General features: G+C 41.4%; 1 protein-coding gene across 4 annotated transcripts in view; it reads right to left on the reverse strand.

Moving 5' to 3' along the window:
- MAD1 (mitotic checkpoint family protein) overlaps positions 1-18,111 on the reverse strand; it is a 204,084-nt gene that overhangs the window by 141,765 nt on the left and 44,208 nt on the right. For all 4 annotated transcript variants that reach the window (XR_015692954.1, XR_015692953.1, XM_087691791.1 and 1 more), the window contains exon 9: positions 408-557. Coding sequence is in view for 2 of the 4 variants with exons in the window: in XM_087691791.1 (XP_087547917.1) it covers positions 408-557 (150 nt within the window). In the remaining 2 variants the exon portion in view is untranslated. The remainder of the gene's footprint in view (positions 1-407; positions 558-18,111) is intronic.

Consider the following 18,111-nt stretch of genomic DNA (forward strand, 5'->3'; position numbering starts at 1 on the left):
GTAGTACAGAATGGTATTAGAATATGCCTGGTAAACAACCTTGGGAAGTCTCCAATTTGGAAAGATTGTGATTGCATTACTACACTTGAGCTATATCCTAGGATCCACTAGTCAAATGATTGAATGATCTGCAGTCAAATTAACCCTTTTTCTAAATTACACACATTAAAAATTTGTATGAAAGCCTCAGCACCTCATTGCACTTTTTTACACTAAAAGACAAGCATATACATATGCTCAGTGTGCTAATGCAAGTAACTTGAGTACTTGAACAACCATTAATATGCAACAGCTATTAGCTGAATCATGATTTGCATTTGCAACAATTACCTAACTACACACCATCACGCTACTGTGTTTATTCCAAATGGTACTGTCCAGTTTACAGGCTCCTTGCATAAAAGTACCTGTATACGTTTTTCTTTTGCTTTCTGAGGTGTATCCAACATTTGAATCAGATCACTTGATCGACTATGAGTCTTCATCATAGCCTCCTCCTCATCATATGAAGAGATTACTAACTTCAACCCATCTCTTTCTTTGATAAGCAAATGTATCTAGAAAATACAAACAACAATTATTTAAAAGGTATTTAGAGTTGAAGTAAGAAAATAATTTACAAGTAATTAATGATATCCTTCAACAACAGATGTCTGAGCTACACTGGAGAGATCAGAGATGCCCAAATTTTGTAATACACTTTTCAATAAAATGGAGAGTTGTACCACTAGTTCAAGAGAAAATTTTACTAAATCCCAATAAAAATTATCACCAAGTTGAATTACAAAGCACACGATTCTTTATCGAGGAGTATGTGCAGACAGATTTTGTAAAACCAATGTTCAGATTAAGTTGATTTATAAGGGGGTTGACAACTACAAGTGAGGTCAACAACACAAAAGGTGCAACATTAAAATTCGCCCAATATTGACTATGGAACAATAAATCAAGCGAAGCACAATCATATAGGCATTGTTGCGCCATAACCAAGCCAGGTACCAACTACCAAACTCCTATGAGCTAATAGAGGGAGAGAGATCTTTCTAGACCTGAAGCTGTCATCCAGCCTCCTCCACAAGTTTGAGAGCAAGAGATCTTAGATACAGTGTCTACACTAGTAAGGAGTGGTTGTCGCATCTACTTAGATCCTGCTCATTTGAATACTCATCCTTAGCCTAGTAACGTAGCTAAAGAAAGCTGCATCACATGGCTTGTCCGTTAAGCTAAAAAAGTGCATTTCATGTTAAACCTTAATTATCTCATTTAAACAGCCCCACAACTCAAACTTCAATGCTGTCACCTACTCCAAAGGAGGCACCTACCTGCTGTGTTTTGCACTTGACTGCTGACGTCCACATCTTTGCAGCTCCACAGTCAGCCTGCCTGGTGCGTTTCCTGTTTTCAGCTGTCATCTTCTCTTTGATGGAGTGCTTCATTGACCTACCATGATTTCCAACCACGTGGACAGCTTCGTTTTCAGATCTGGTCAGTTACCTTGCTGTTGTGCTGCTCTTGGAGGTCATAGTCTGCTGCAACACACTCCCACATGCTGCATTTCTGCTGCCTGCCTACTCCAGCAGCTCGGACTGGTGGTTATTACACTCAGGATCCATCTCCGGTGATCATCGTACTCTAAGATCTCCCTCACCCTACTCCCACGAGTCATCAGTTGTTGGATAGCTGTGCCTTTGAGCATTCTATGCAAGCATTCATTCATTCAGTTATATCAGAGTTGTGTCTTCTTTGTTTTGCATTTTTGCTTGAATTGTTGTGTTTTAGTTGTGTTCGTACATTCTATGTTTCTCAAGTAAAACCCTAGCATATCTTCATATGGTATCAAACCCTACCTATCATGGAGGCTTGGTTGACGCATAACTAATTCACAATGGCTGAGACACCTTCCTCTTGGGAAGCTACTGTCTTCTCAAGTTTCTACTTCACCTAAGGCCTTGAGGAGGCATTCTGGCCTCAGCAAGGAGTACAACACATCATCATCTTCACCTCCTTTACCAAATGTAGGATAGATGAGGAAGGAGGAGTTAAGAGAATTCATGCATATCAAATACCCCAACTACACTCCTATTTCTTTAAACTGTTCTCGCGAGAGGACATGAGCATCAGTTGGAGTCTAATGGTGAGGATGGCCACCTCTCTACTCAAGGAGAACATACTACATTAAAAATAGCTGGTCACCCCTTGTCTTCATCACAACCAGACCCAATGTCAAAATATAACTGCTATGAACGCAAACTAGACAAACAGTAGAGTTTGCACAGAGAAACACAAAAAACAAAAAAGAAGAAGATCATGAATGATGAATCACTAAATCATGCTAAGTGAATCAAGCTGATACAATGGAGCTGAAACTCTGAAGATAATTGCATTGCTCTGTTTAAATCTAGCAGCAACACTTGTAAGGAATCTACATAGTGAAGGGAATGAAATGCAATCCTCCAACAGTAGGATATCGAAGGTAAATGATGAAGGGTGAAGGAAAGGACAACCAGTTGTAGAGGGAGCAAAACGCAATCGTCCAAAGCTGTTAGAGATGAAGGATATGCTGAAATCCTTCCAAGCTGGTGGCTACTATCAAGGTGACTATTGGGCAACCAACTGGGAAAGAAAACACCAGAATATTTGATAAAGATCTCTACGTCTAAGTGACTATCACACAAGGATGTGATATTTTGAGATCCTTTAATCTTGCTGATAAGATTTATTTCAGTTATTAATCAAATGTGCAAGGTTGTTTAGCACATGGGATGCATATAGTAGTTATTTCATGGTAACAAGCCAAGGACCTCGAGGATGCAGTGGGTGTCAAAGGCAAAAGTTGTGTTAAGTTATACAAGCAGGGCTTTGGGGGTTAGTTGGTGTCAGTTTTGGCCCTAACACACTTATTTGGCCAATAAGTGTCAGTGGTGACACTACGGACTAGCATTAATTAATTAATTCATGCCAGTTTAAGAGTCAGCAGAGGTTGGGGATCACTCCATGTTGCAAATGGCCTAGCCAATTTAATTATGGATGGGCACATTTAATTTTGGGCAAGATCAAAAGAGATGGAATTAATTTTCAAGATTATTTAATTCTGAAAATTATTTAAATGGCTAGATAATGCCGAAAAATGGGTTTAGAAGACTGCCACTTGGCAAAAATGCACATGCAAACTAAAGGTGAATGTGATACGAGGGAACAAGGGTACCATAGCACAAGGAAGATGATGAAGACAGCCACGAACCACGAACTGCAATGTCCTCCTGAAGGGATGTAAGGACAGTGGAGAAGTTGAAGAGAAGAGATAACGAACTAAGTGAATTAAACATCAAGAATGAGTAACAGAGGCAACCTATAAGTAGGCAAGAGACTATCTAGGGGGTGCCCAGAGGGAGGGCGTCGACTGTCCCCGATGGTGCCCCACTGTGGGCGCCCAACCCCTTTTTGGGATTGTCCACTGTGAAACAAACCCTAAATGCAAAACACAAACTGCAAGTCAAAGGTTTCTCAACACCCCCTCTCAAGCCCAAAAAGGGGAACAAGAGAAGAGTGAGGTGGAGATGCAATGCTAGATGCTAAAGAATGCTCATATAGCAAGTACTTTGACAATGTCCCCCGTGGAAAAATTGTTCACTTGCCCAAGCGCCCTAGTACAAAGATGATGAAATCATGCAATGCATAGCAGAAATGTCAAACTTTGTGTGGTGCCGAGAATCATAAGAATATGCCCCTACTCGATCTCGAGAGTTGACTCCATATTGACCAAGTAATTAAGGCAAGAAGAAGAGGAAGAAGATGTAGAGGATCCCTAAGGTCCAAGATTTCCACCTGAAAGGTGACCTGCAATAAAGAACAGTAGACAAAGTGAACTAGAGAACCCAAAACTCAACCTTGGGAGAGAAGCCACTAGCTCCGTGCATCCATGCAAGAAGGAATACGAAGGAGAAGCTGCCAGCTGGAAATGCAAGTTCCAGCAGACCAAAAAGAGGCCCCAGGTTGCAGATAACAACAGCCAAAAGACTCTAGCTGAGCCGCCAACAGCAGGGAGAAGCCACCAGCTGTCAGCAAGCAAAAAACAAGTGTAACTGAGAGTAGCCGCCAGGTAAGGTATTAATGCAACAAAGAAGAAGAGAAGTGGATGTTAAACCCGCCACCAGTCTTTGTCTTCACTAGAGTGAAGGATCTTTGCCACTGTTTGAGCAGATCTAGCTCTGATACCATGTCAAAAGACGACATACCAACGAGACAGTAGGTTTTGTGGAAGACAAAGTGAACTCCGTAAATACTAAGAAGAGAAGAGAAGAGAGAAGAAACTCTGATGAATGGAATGATGAAGATTTAAATCATGGAGTGAAAGTGATACAAGGGAACAAGGGTGCCATAGCACAAGGAAGATGATAAAGACAACCATGAACCACAAACAGTAATGTCCTCCTAAAGGGGTGTGAGAATAGCAAAGAGGTTGGATAGAACAGATGACAGACTAAATAAATCAGCCGTCAAGAATGAGTGACAGAGATAGCCTATAAATAGGCAAGAGACTGTCTGTAAACGCCCCGAACAACGTAGTATGCTTAACAATTATGATATTCGCTTGTTTTCGAGATTTAATATAAAAGAGAATGAACACTTAAAGCTGAAAATGAAAATTACTCACAAAATTACAGCCATGAAAATGTAAAAGTAATGGAGACAAGATTGAGGGTTGAAGATGGGCAACCCCCCCCCTCGAAGGAATGTATTTCTGCTCAACCCAAGTCCCTTAGGGAAGAGCTCAGTTACAATCAACCTGAGAGTGAGGAGAAGTAATTCTCACTCTCACAAGATCATGCAAAGATGTACAAACACACATGCATTATCTATTATGCAATGATAAAAACTGATTTCTTTACAGTATGAGAGAAGAAAGAGGGGAAATCAACCTTTCTCCATCGTTGAATAGTAGTACATGGATAGGGCTTGCTTCTTGTTGCTAAAATGGAAGAAAGAGCTTGAGAAGAAGGTGTTGTAATGAATTTACAGGCTTGCTGTCCTGTAAAACAACAGTGATAGAAGAGGGAATATGGAGGAATTTGATAATGGAGAAGTGGGGAATGATGATGAGGATGGATGGGGCCAGTTTCTGGCTATCTGGGGGTGTTGTACATGAGTTTACAGCAAAGAACTTATTTATAAGAGAGGGAAGAGCTAGTACAAAAGGGGAAAGTGGAGTAGCACAAGACAAGTGTCCAACCACATGTCATGAGATGTGACAAGTGGTGGAACACTTGGAAACTTGTGTGACAAGTGTCTTGACACTTGTCTCTTCTCTATGGCCTTCCTTTTTGGGCTGAATACTGTCAAGAATAGAAACAACCAAATTTAGTAAGTACAATCAGAGTACAGAACTTACTATTTTTAAAATGACATCCCTATTTTTTCGGACTAGCATTTTTAGGCTAATTCGAGGCTCCTAAAATTTAGGGACCACCTAAAATTTAGGGATCTCCTAAAATTTAGGGACCCCCCCAATATGGGTGTCATATGAAACTTTTTCCGTGTACATCGCAAAAACGGTATTAGAATCTTCATGTGACTTTCCTATGCAAAGAAATGTGCATTTCAAGCTTTCAGCCCACACATGCACATTATACAAGCATTTCATGATCATGCCATCTTGTTGATTGTAACTGTCTGTTCTGGTGGATCTAGCCTACACTTCAAGGCATCAATCTTTTCTCTATGCGAGTCTAACCCTGATATGCGTGAGTTCTGGTCACAGGCGCCCAATCGGGCCATATAGGTGGAAGTGTGAACTATCTTTTCTCTAACCCACCGCGTGGGTCCACCATAACCTGTGACCACTCATCAGTGGCCAGCTCCAATGCACTTTTCTTTATATCTAATTAGTGCAAATGAAATAAATTTAATAAATCATTATATAGACAAATTAATGAAAAAGGATACAAATTCTATTTCTATAGAGTTGTGACATTGTCTGGGGTAGCGCCCGGAGGGAGGGTGCCGGCTATCCAAGGTGGTGCCCCACTTTGAGCACTCAACCCCTTTTAGGAACTCCACTATGAAACAAACACTAAACGCAAAATGCAAAACGCAAAACGCAAACTGCAAGTGAAGGGTTTCTGAATGGGGGAGGAAAGAGACACACACAGAGAGAGACACAGAGAGAGAGCAACTGGTCCATTTTTCGATCAAAGAACAGCAATTTACCACACAAAACAGCCATCTGGGGGCCTCAACAAGCAGGGGACAACAAGGAGTCACCTTCCAAGGACTGGCAACAGCATTCCTGATCAAGTGACATCATTTTGGAGATGCCTAGCAATAGGTGACCACATTAAATACAAGCTGGAGCAAGCAGCAAGAGATCGTGGCATTTCTCAGTCATTTTGGGTAGATCTCAGCCAAATTTGGTGGACAGCAAAGAGAGATCTCTACTATAAATCCTAAATTTCTGCAAAAATAAGGATTTTACAGCCACCTCATGACCCGTGCCAATCGGTGAAGGTATCGTACACTGAATTCAGCACCTGAAATTTGTGTAATTGTCAATGAATTCAGATGTCAGCCCATTCATTGTAATTTGGGGCAGCATTTGGCCAATTGGTGGCTACATTTGTGCAAGTCCTGGGTGAAAAATCAAGGGGCAAATGATCCAAATTGATAGCTGATCGTTGCTATAGCAAAGGGGCTTTCCGAACAACAAAGGAGATTGTGAATCTTAGCTTATATTGATTCCATTAGCAATCAAGTTAAAGAAATACCGAAAGGGGTAGCAATTTTGGGGCCAACAAGGTATCAAATGTTCGAGATTATTAAGGTAATTTGTGCAATTCAAGTTATGTTTATTTGTTGATTGTTGTAACTAAGTGCTTGATCAAAGTATTACCACCCTTTTCAAGAAGGAAGGCTGGTTTCATGGTTCCATTGCTAGGATACCACTCAATCCCTTGATTTGGTGGGCTCGAGGCACCTAATTGCAAGCCAAAGCTTTGTGCTAGTGCTGATTTTCATTCTCACCTAAGAAATTACAGAAATGTCTTCATACAATGACATGCAATCAAGCAGTGATGATGCCTCTCAATATCAACATTCACATGGAAATGAAGAAAATGCAATGTCTGACCTTGAACAAGGCTCAAACCATGGACAGCAAGCTGAAAATGTTGTTGTTGGGTAAGATGCATGGCCTTCAAGGCATAAGGAGGCTGATGACCAGCAAAGTGGAAAGGAACTTGATGACCAGTTCAAGAATCGGATGAGGATAGCAACAAATCTCTTTGCTGAATTAGCAAAGGATCCTCAATTTATCCGATTTTTGAATGCTCCGAAGAAGGACAACAAAGCCAAGAAGAAGAAGACATCTTCTACACCTTCGGGACAGCAACATACACTAAAGGTAATGCCAAACCCTTCATTTGAAGCTCCCAAAGATGCTAATGAAATAAAACAGTTGATACCTACGCGGCAACCAAATGCAAATGCAAGGCCATCACAAAAGTGCCAATCCAATAGATTTTGGATAACCGGGCATGCATGCTATGATGGGGGCAGCAAGGATATTTTGGTGGAAGCACGATTTTTCATGCTATGGTTGAACAGCGACCACATATGGGAATGTATGGCACAAATCCCTATGGTATGTAGCAACCCATGCGTGGTGTGTAAGGCCCAATGTATTCAGGTGTGGCTGAAAACATGCAAAACCCTATGTATACTAACATTGGCTTGATGCCTAGGGCACAAAGTAGCATGTTTGATACTACATCTGCACCCCCGAATGCTTATGGGGCTCAAGGAATGAATGTTGGTTGTGCAAATGCTCCATTTGGCATTGGTTTTTATGTAAATTCAGCAAATGCACCCTTTTTGCAGCAGCCAGTGTATGACAACTTAACACCCAAAGGGACAACAAAAGACTATGATGAGCGTGGAAAAGTAGTGAAGTTTGAGTCCTTCACTGGTGCACAAGATAGGCTGAAAGCTTTGACTTTCATTCAACAGTTCGATACAACCTATTCAAGGTGGAACTTCACCGAGTCCTCAAAGATTCGAAAGACGGCTCTTTCTTGAAAGGGAATGCATTACAGTGGTAGTCCACTCTTTTGATGCAAAGTACAACATCGTCAACGTGGGTACAATTCAAGCAAAGGTTTGCATCAAATTGACTAACAAGTACCTTTGAGGTGGACATCATGACAGCTTGGAATAAGAAAATAAGTTGGATGCTAAGGAATGTAAGAATTTGGAGCAATATATTAATAAGTTTTGGGATGTATTGCTACCAATTACTTCTTATTGTCCCATATCCCTTCATGAGCAAGTGGAAAAATATGTTTGTGGGCTGCCCAAAGGAATCAAGGATTTTTGCATTAAATCCATCGTGTCTGGCATGTCTCAACTCATAGAGACTACTACTACATGTTGGGTTTGACTCACGCCTACGCTCACAAAGGAGTGTCGATGATCCGCAGTAGGACACTGCGGCATTTTTTACTCTCCTTCCGATACGCTTTCTCCCCGAGTTACATTATTATCTATTTTGCATGTTTATGTTACACAATTCGGTCACTTACTGTACTTTACGCCTTTTGAGTGTGAACGCATCTTAACCACCCTAAGGTCTAAGGGTTGTACTTTGTACTCTCACTTGCACTTCGGAATTGCATTGGAAATCATGTTGTCTTTGCGCTCACTCTCTCTACTGTCTACTGTGTACTTTTAGCTGAGACCTTCCATCTTCCGTCTCACATTTCAGAGCTCAGGCTTGGTACGATCTAGCTCTCCACGCTCATCAACCTATGTCTTCAACTCGTCAACAATCCAAGCCCACCACCCTACATGCTCACCTGCCTACAGCTCTTGGTCCAACTACAGCCCCACCACTAGCTGACGTAGCTCATGCCATCAACGTCAGATCCATCCACCTAGTATGGTTGTAACGCCGCCAACAATCTTCTACACCCAGCGTCGACACCAGTCTTGTGTGCGACGCTCCCTGCCCCAACTCCCACAGTCTATAGCTCCCCCGCCACCAACACCAACTCTGCCTGGTCGAAGCACCATCCTAGGTCCACCTGCGCCATTGTCTCACTAGTCCCCAACGATCAACACTTGCAACACCGCTTGCTTCCTATGGCATCATCTATCTTTTGCTCCACCACCTGACGACTGCTCTGCCAAGCTTCTCCCCTTCCACCAAGCAAGTCAACACCAGGCAACCAGCATTAAAGTAAAATTTTGGGTCTTTTGCATTGGTTGTATTGGTGAGCAATGTTTGTGCATTGGATAGTATGTACATTGGAGAGTTGTGATCAAGTGTGACACAGATTTGCTAATTACAGCTTGGTGTATGCTGTAATTTTTGAAAATTTGCAAATTTTCAGGTTGTTCTAGCATTGGTTCTTGCTTTTGTGTTCTTTGAAACAGTGACATTTACCATGGCCGAATAAGGATAGAATGATGTATTCGCATATGTATCCAAAGAGGATAGATTGGACAGCAATAACTATTCCCTATGGTCCTCCATGATGAAGAATGTGTTGATTGCAAAAAAGCTTTGGGATTATGTTAGTGGTGAAGAAGTCTCTCCCACAGTTGTGGCTCCTGTAACACCTCCCCTAGGAGGACATGGTCAAAGGCCCGCTCCAACTCAACCACTTCCCCAAAGATCAACAGCACAAATGGCTTGGGACACACGGGATGCTCAAGCATTATCACAAATTGCATTGGCAGTTCAACGGTCCATAATACCCCAAGTACTAGTCGAGTGATGGCACATCTCTTAAGTTCCTGGCCATGGTATCAAAGGTGTCACAAGATACCCCAAAGGATCCTGCTCGCATGGTGAGGGATGTGAAGATGTCCAAAAAGTAGACCTCCAAAGGACACTCATGTCATCCAAGCATCAATGCCTTCAGCTACAGCTACTACCACTGGAAGTCGCACCCATGAGAGTGGAGCCAATCAGATGACCCCTTTTCCTGCGACTGGCACAAATAGTGGCACACAAGGTACATGATCCAACCCTCAAGCAAAACAAAGTAATTTGTTCACTCCATGGCACCCACAAAGGAAAGCTCAAGTAGATGCAGCTATAGCACACTTTTTTCACTCGTGGAATTCCCTTCAATGTGGCACGATCTCCTTTCTTCAAGGAGATGGGTTTTCGAAATTACGCAATTCGGCCCATCTTATCAATCTCCTACCTATGATGATTTACATGAGAAACTTCTGCAGGAGGAAGTGACCAACATAATGGCCACCATCACACCAATCAAAGAACAATAGGATAACTATGGGTTAAGTCTCATTGGTGATTGTTGGTTTAACGTGCACAACCACTTCTTGGAAGGTGTCTTTGCTGCATGTTGTGGCAAGGCTCTCTACATAAAATCCACGAAGATTGGCACTCGACAGAAGAGAGCTCCTATCTTATGCGAGATATAGGCAGAAGCAATTGAATATGTGGGGCTGAAAAATGTAATTTAGTTTATCTCATATGGAGAGGCAACAGATAGGGCTGCATGTGTTGTATGGGAGCAACAATATCCCCATATTACATGGAGTCCATGTATGGCCCATTGTCTTAATAATTTATTGAAAGACATTCTAGCACTAGCATGGATCAAGAGCACTATCGTTACAGGTAAGGAAATAATCTCTTTTGTCACCCACCATCACTTCTCTCTAGCCTTGTACAAAGAAAATGCTAAAAAGGAGCTGCTAAAGTGTTCTAAAACTAGGTTTGCTTACAATTTTCTTATGCTTCATCGTGCTTACAATATGAGGCCAGCTTCGAAGCAAATGGTTGCCGCTCCATCTTGGGCAACTTGGCCTACTTCAAGAACAACATTGGGTCAATTGTGCTACAATTGTGACCCAAGATGGGTATTGGGAAGAAGCAAAGCAATTGCTTCTTCTATGCTTGCCTATAGTTAATCTCTTGTAGAAAGTGGATATCGATGTGCCATACATCGGTAAAGTGTATGAAGCAATGGATCGTCTCATTGACAACATCCGTGCTCTTGACCTTGCTTCATCCAAAAAACAAGAAATTGAGGAGCTTGCTATAAGCAAATGGAACCAATACTACTTAGTACTTCATTGTGCTGCTTATATGCTTGATCCAAAGTTTCAACATAAGGAAAGCCAACTCCAAGCTGATGCTGAGATTATGCGAGGTTGGAACTCCACACTTCAGAAGTTGGTGGAAAGTCCTGAGGAATAGCAATGAATCAAAGATCAACTCAGAAGCTATTGTAAGAAAGAAGGCATGTTTGGCTGGCCCGATGCCCAATGTGATAGGTAATTTATAATTGTCTTAGTTTTTCTACTTATATAAGGTTTTGATTTTCAATACAACTTTTATTATTATTATTTTTTGTTGAAATGTTGTAGATTCCATGTAGGTGGAGTTACATGGTGGGAGGACTATGGGGCCAATTCTCCAAAGTTGCAAAACTTGGCTATGAGAATCCTTAGCCAAATTTGTGCATCTTGTACACTAGAAAGGCTTTGGAGCACATTCAGCCATATCCACACAAAGAAGAGTAACAAGTTAGGCACACAAAAGGCTGATGATTTATTCTCTGTGAATGCAAACTTGTGTTTGCTAACAAAAATGAAGACCAAGTACACTCATGACTTGTACATTGGCTTTCATAAAGATGAACAAAATCCAAGTTTTGTACAAGAAACTGCAAATGAAGAGGAGGATGCTGACGAAGAGATTCAAGACAATGAGATCAATGAAGATGATGAAGAGGAAGAAATTCTAGATGAGATAGATATTTGATGTTTTTTATCTTCTTAGCACATCTAGTTAATGTAGAATTTGTATTTTCCATTTTGTCCTTCAAATTTAAATGCAGCCTTTATATCTTTGATATTTTATAAGTTTGATCTTGCCTCCATTATTAATTCAAAATGGTATTTTGATTCTTGGATCTCTATCTTTCAAGCTTCAACTTAAAATATTGATAAATAAAGCTTTCTAGTATACACATCTTAAAATATTCTTAAGAAGGATATTATCCAACATGTACCCTTGTATCCCCTTGATGATGTGGTGTTCCCATTCCCGTTTCACCCCGTTTGAAAATTGGCATTCACGTTCCCATTCCCAATTCTGTTCCCTTTGCAACGTTTCCTCAACTATGGCCACAACTCTCTAGGGTGGCGGCTTGATACTAAATCATGATCCAAATAAGGATTTTTTGGGACTGTAAATGGAAACCAAAATAGGAATGAAGTAGGGGAAATGTATTGAATGAGTTTATCAACACCCCCTCTCAAAACCAAAAAGAAATGAAAAAGAGGAATACAAGAGAGAAAAAGATCAACCTAGGGATCCCCATGTTTCACCTATAAGGTAACATGTAGTGAAGAGCAATAGACATGATGAGCTAACAGAACCCAAAACTGAAGCTCGAGAGAGAAGCCACAAGCTTCGTTACTCCATGCTGGAAGGTATATGCATGCCTAGCTACCAAGCCATGGTTGCAACATCCAAAGCCCTGAACTATGAAGAACTTGTAGATCTTGCATTTCTATGCTAAGAAGAGGATGAGTAAATAGATGAGGAAATGGATGATGTGGCATAGAGATGTCAACCACCCCAAAGGTTATCAACAAGGTATGTAAAGAACTATAGGATAGGAGACAACCTCCTCTAAAGCCAAAGGAATGGAATTCCGCCCTGAATAAGAAAGATAAGACCCCTCGAAATCCCCCACCGAATCCCCCTCTAAGAGAGAGAGGGAATCAAGAAACTAATGCATCATGGCCTCTAACACATTGAAAGATGGAGGAAATGCCACCAATGGTGCTGAAGGAGGTATCTAGGGCTACAATGAAACAAAAGCTAGAGAGCTCCCAAAGGTGGTCCCTCAAACTTGAGTAGAAGAGGGAGTGGAGGAATGGGTGTCACACAGAATCTCCTCAATACCCACATCAGAGCCAGTGTCCATGGAGCAAGACAAGGGAGGTGAGAGAATAGAGAGCACTTGGGAAGGTTGTGGTGGACAACAATCATCATCTTTCCTGGAGCAGAGTGCAAAGCCAAAGAAGCGGAAGGAGTCAAACAAACTCCATCTCTCAAAGGAGCTGACTAACAAGAAGACACTATCCAACAATCACATTGTCTCGACCGAGCAAATTGCAAAACTACAGGCCGTGGCCGCAGAAGCCATTGCACCTAAAAATAGGTGGGGGAAACCTCTGTAGCGCATTGTGACAATCTCCAAGAGATCATGGCACCGAATGATCCTCCTATAGCTCAAAAGGAGTTAGTGCGTATCTAATGTGTCTTATTGCCTTGAGCATAATACTCAAATAGTTGATGCAAACAATCTTCGTGGCCCTTAAGGGAGATGAGGCACAAGGAGTGCCTGGTGATAGACACATATACTCCAATGGTATGGAGAGCAAAGGTCGAAGTCAACAATCTTTAGTGGTATGACTGTTCTTGCTGCAATAGGAACACAGAGCTATCAGAGATAAACGATATGCTGAAATCTCTCCAAGGTGATGGCTGCTATCAAGGCGAATACTGGGCAGCCAGCTAGAGAAGGAAGCGCAAGAATATCTGATGAAGATCTCTCCATGTAAGTGGCTCCAGACAAGCGACTATTGGGCAGCCCTTCTCGAGTGAAGAAAACACGAAAACGCAAGTATCTAATGTAGGGCTGATAAAGAGGGTGTAACCTGCTGTAAACGGACTGAATTTGCTGCAAAGGAGGCTTGATGACGACACCAAAAGATGTAGGCTGCAAAATGTCAAGTGGAGATGGATACAAAAGCCACAAACTATAATGCCCTCCTTGTGAGGTGTGAACGGCAATGGAGAGGATGGACAAAGGAGAGAGGAATATGGAAGAGAGTGACAGAGTGTTAGAAAGAATAAATGTGTGGAATGATGAATGAGGGAAGTCAGTGTCATATTTATAGGCACAGACTGTCTAGAGTGGTGACCCAACTCTCTCAACTGGTGCCCACAAAAGTCTCTCGGGTGGCACCCCACCGACACTAAATAATGATCCAAATAAAGCCTTTTTGGAGCTGTAAATGGAAACCAAAATAGGAATGAAATAGGCAAAATGTACGAATGACTTGGTTTCTCAATAGATGTTAGGTTCCTAAAATCCCTTTGATTTATAAGAAACAAAACCCTTCTCTAGTAATCGTGGTGTGCAAGATCTCAATCTAAGTCACCACGGAAACCATAAGTGGTATGAGTGAATGCCACTCTGCAACCTGGTGCACAATCATCAAGAATCTCACCCATGCACACCAAACCTTACAACACATTCTCCAAGTAGGTCTGTCTACCATGGAATGGTTGTGTTGGGTATTCCCCCTCACTCCCCTTGCACATGCATCTCCTGCAACTCAAATGCGAGGATATCCACACACCGTCAACCACTCAAACACAAAGATATCCATCATCTCTTGATGGTGCACCATCACACACGCCATGCGTCACTCCAATACAAGGATCTCCATCCTCTATCTACAATGTGCCTATTCGTCCTCCTTTGGGTGCTCATACACTTACCATGCCTAGCCTAGTCAGCCCACACACACATATGGATCCACTATGCACACATCTTGAATACATGGTAGGCAATTTAGACTCCATCCCCCAATGTAGACTCCATCCCCCAATGTACTCCAATCCCCCACCCTACTCATCACTTAGCACTAACACTCCACATGCTACGGCCAAGAACACCTTTACAAATAAGGCCCATTTTAACAAATAAAATTTCACAAATCGGTCTAACCTTATGCAACAAGTGCTTGAGTCCCGAGGCCTTTGGGACCTAATACTTGGTCTAGAGGCCATGTCGAACCCTCCATTGCCTACCATCATTACATCCATCAACGAAGGTAAAATCAACCTTCCCTCTTAGATAGGGTGGCAGATAACCTGATTTAACTTAATTACAGCAAGCAATAAATTCACAAACCTAAAATTACACACTTTACCAATTAATCTTGGACAAACAACACCCAATTGGATCTAACAATTGGTGCCCCTCGCGGTATTTCGTTCACTTGCATTGCTCTAAAATGAAGTACACTAAGATTTGGGACTAATCTCCTTCAATCTTCAATACAAGTGGTTGTCATAAGTGACCAACAATAACAATAATCAATTTGTCCCTTGATTTGAACGAAGATTGGGCACGAATTGATCCTTGGGCTCTTGCATGCGGGCCAAATCAAATGTCAATGGGCTCACCCCTTGGATCAATTGTAAATTCTCAATCCACAACTACTACTCTAAGTACAGGGTCTTCAATTATGTCTACCCCTCAATCGCTAGCGGAGTGGATGTGCAAACTCCCCCTTCAACATCAGGTGATACTCTAGACCCTCTATGCTCTAATGGACCTGAATGAGCATATGTGAAACAATCTGGAAATTTCACCAAGCAACATCTGAAAATGTTACCTCTAACTTCAGTTGCACCAAAACTCGCACTAGATGCTAGACCTTTTTCCCTTTGGACCACACAAATCACTAGAACTTTCACATTGCTTCCAAAAGTGGTATATTTGCTACAAATCCAACTTTGCCCAGCCTAAAACATTGCATCCAATTGACTAGCCCCAAACTTACGCAAGCGAACCAAACATGTCAAAAGCATCAAATGCATAGCCAAACATTGCAATGTGACTGCACATGGGAGTTTACACTAGACCTGCCTTTCCTGGATACATCAAACCATGCATCCATTCCTTGTTGCATACCATAAGCATTTGGTCCATACATACCCATAGTTGAACCATGACCAGTCATTGCATGGAATATGCAACCTCCACCAAAGTATCCCATGTGTCCCATACTAGGATGCATACTCTATTGCCCAAAAGTCATTAGAACGGTATATCCAAGATTGCCATGCATCTGTCGTGCTTGAACAATTGCTAACATTTGCTACTATTCCTTCTTGACATCATGTACTTCTTGAGGCTGAAGTAGCTCTTCTTTTAGAACCTCAAGTTGTCTCCCAGCTTTGGAAGATTTATTCTTCTTGCCCTCGTCCTTCGTAGAAACATTCAAGAATCGCACAAATCATGGATCCTTTGCCAAATATGCAAAGAGATAAGTTGTCCTTGATTAAGTAGAGTGACCAAAAAAATATGCTTCTCCTCGTGAAATGCAAAACCCCGAAACCAACACAACATTTCATTTCACTTCCCGAAATAGGGTCGCGAAATGTAACTTCTTAAAGTAAGATTTTTTATTTTGAAAACACACTTTGGGGGTATGTTTTGTCCTAAACCATTCTACGGTTTTATCCAGAGCGTGTTTCACTTTTTTTACATGGACCCCGTCTCACTTCTCTTTCGAACAGCTATCACCCTTCAGTGCGCCCATCTCCCACCCCTTTCAACTGCAGACCATTTAGCCCATTTCAGCTGCAATTGACTCCTCCTCCATCCATCTCCTCCTCCTCTTCCTCTATCTCTTTATATTATTTCTCCTTCATCTCTTTCTCTTCTCCATTCCTTTCTCTTCCAAGTCCACCTTCATCTCTTTCTCTTTCTCATCCTTCACCACATTCTTCTCCCATCCTACCCTCCATCTCATTTTCTTCCACCTTAAGGCTTGAACTTGGATCTTCATGGCTCCTCACAAGGATTTCACTTGAGATGCTTGGGAGCATACCTTGTTTGCCCACCGCTATGAAACATTGAAAAGCAAAATTGTGGCTTGTAAGTTTTGTGGAGGCACCTTATGAGATAGTTTCACCTGGATGAGAGCACATTAGACTTATGAATCATAAATACTAATTTCTAAACAAGTAGAATCTAGATTAAACAAATATTTATATTCTAGTCTTTGAACTTTTGATTCTAAAGTCTAGGATCGAGAACCTAGGAACTAATAAACTATAATTATTAATCATTTTAATTACTATCATGCATATTCCTCAAAACCTTGAGCTAGCTAGAAACAAAACACGAAACAAAATGAGATCTTTCTAGTAACTATGACTGAGCATTAAACTAATCATCATCCTCTTCTTCTTCTTATTGGTCGTCAACATTTTGACGCCTCAAGGGACCCACTTCTTGGTAAAAACAAAACATTCTCACTATGTTGCCCATAATGCATGCTCATTCCAAGATTTAGGCATTGCATTTTAAGTACCTTCAAATAGTGATGCATCATCATTGCTTGAAGGTTGAACCCATATCACTAAAGCAGTATAATGACATGCTTGCCGATTTGCACTCAACTGATCTGAAATTCAGCAAATTGCAAATATAGTACCTTGCAATCACGTGCCTCATGCCACCTACTTGAAGAGTTAACACATTTCCCAAAGGAACTGTGACATCAGCTTGTCTTCTCGGATAAGGTGGTAGATGGCCTGATTTAACTTAATTGAATCTTCAATCTTCAATACAAATGGCTGTTATAAGTATGTTGACAACAACAATAATAAATTTGCCCTATGGAAATGGACTCACCCCTAAGATTAGTTGTAAATTCTCAATTCACAACTACTACTCTGAGTGCAGGATCTTCAATTATTCTGGACGAATCTTGAGGTGATTAAGAAACCTTAATTGTTGCTCTAAATTAGGTTTCAGCAGCAAAAATCACTACTGCTCTTCACGAATGGTTTGAATCATTCCCGCTAGGTCAACAATTGGTGGTGCATTCTAGATCTCCTAGATTAGCCTTGAGACAAACCATAGCTAATCACCCAATGCAATAGGACAAAGGCAGTAAGATTCCTTCCCTGACTCAATAAGAAGTAGTGATAGAAGAGAAGTGCTCATCAATTGCACTCGTGTTTTACCTCCCTTTCGAAGCTGTTGGCACCATCGAAATTGCAATCAAAGCTGCCATTCAAAAGATGCTCCCTTGAGCTGATTTTCTCTCTCATCCTCTAACATTTCCTTAGCAATTCTCAACATATGGTGACCATGCATATTTAATGTGCTAACCGTTTTGGCACTTTAAGTTTCCCAACATTAATGAGACTTAGACTAGGCTAATTTAATAGTTAATGCATGGTCCTAATGTCACCACAAGACATTTTGAAGGCCCAATTAATGTCTTAGGCACACCTGTACTCAAGCTCCTTCT

The sequence above is a fragment of the Lygodium microphyllum genome, chromosome 13, assembly GCF_053477565.2.
Source record: "Lygodium microphyllum isolate KBCC chromosome 13, Lygodium_microphyllum_v1.1.10, whole genome shotgun sequence".
NCBI lineage: Eukaryota > Viridiplantae > Streptophyta > Polypodiopsida > Schizaeales > Lygodiaceae > Lygodium > Lygodium microphyllum.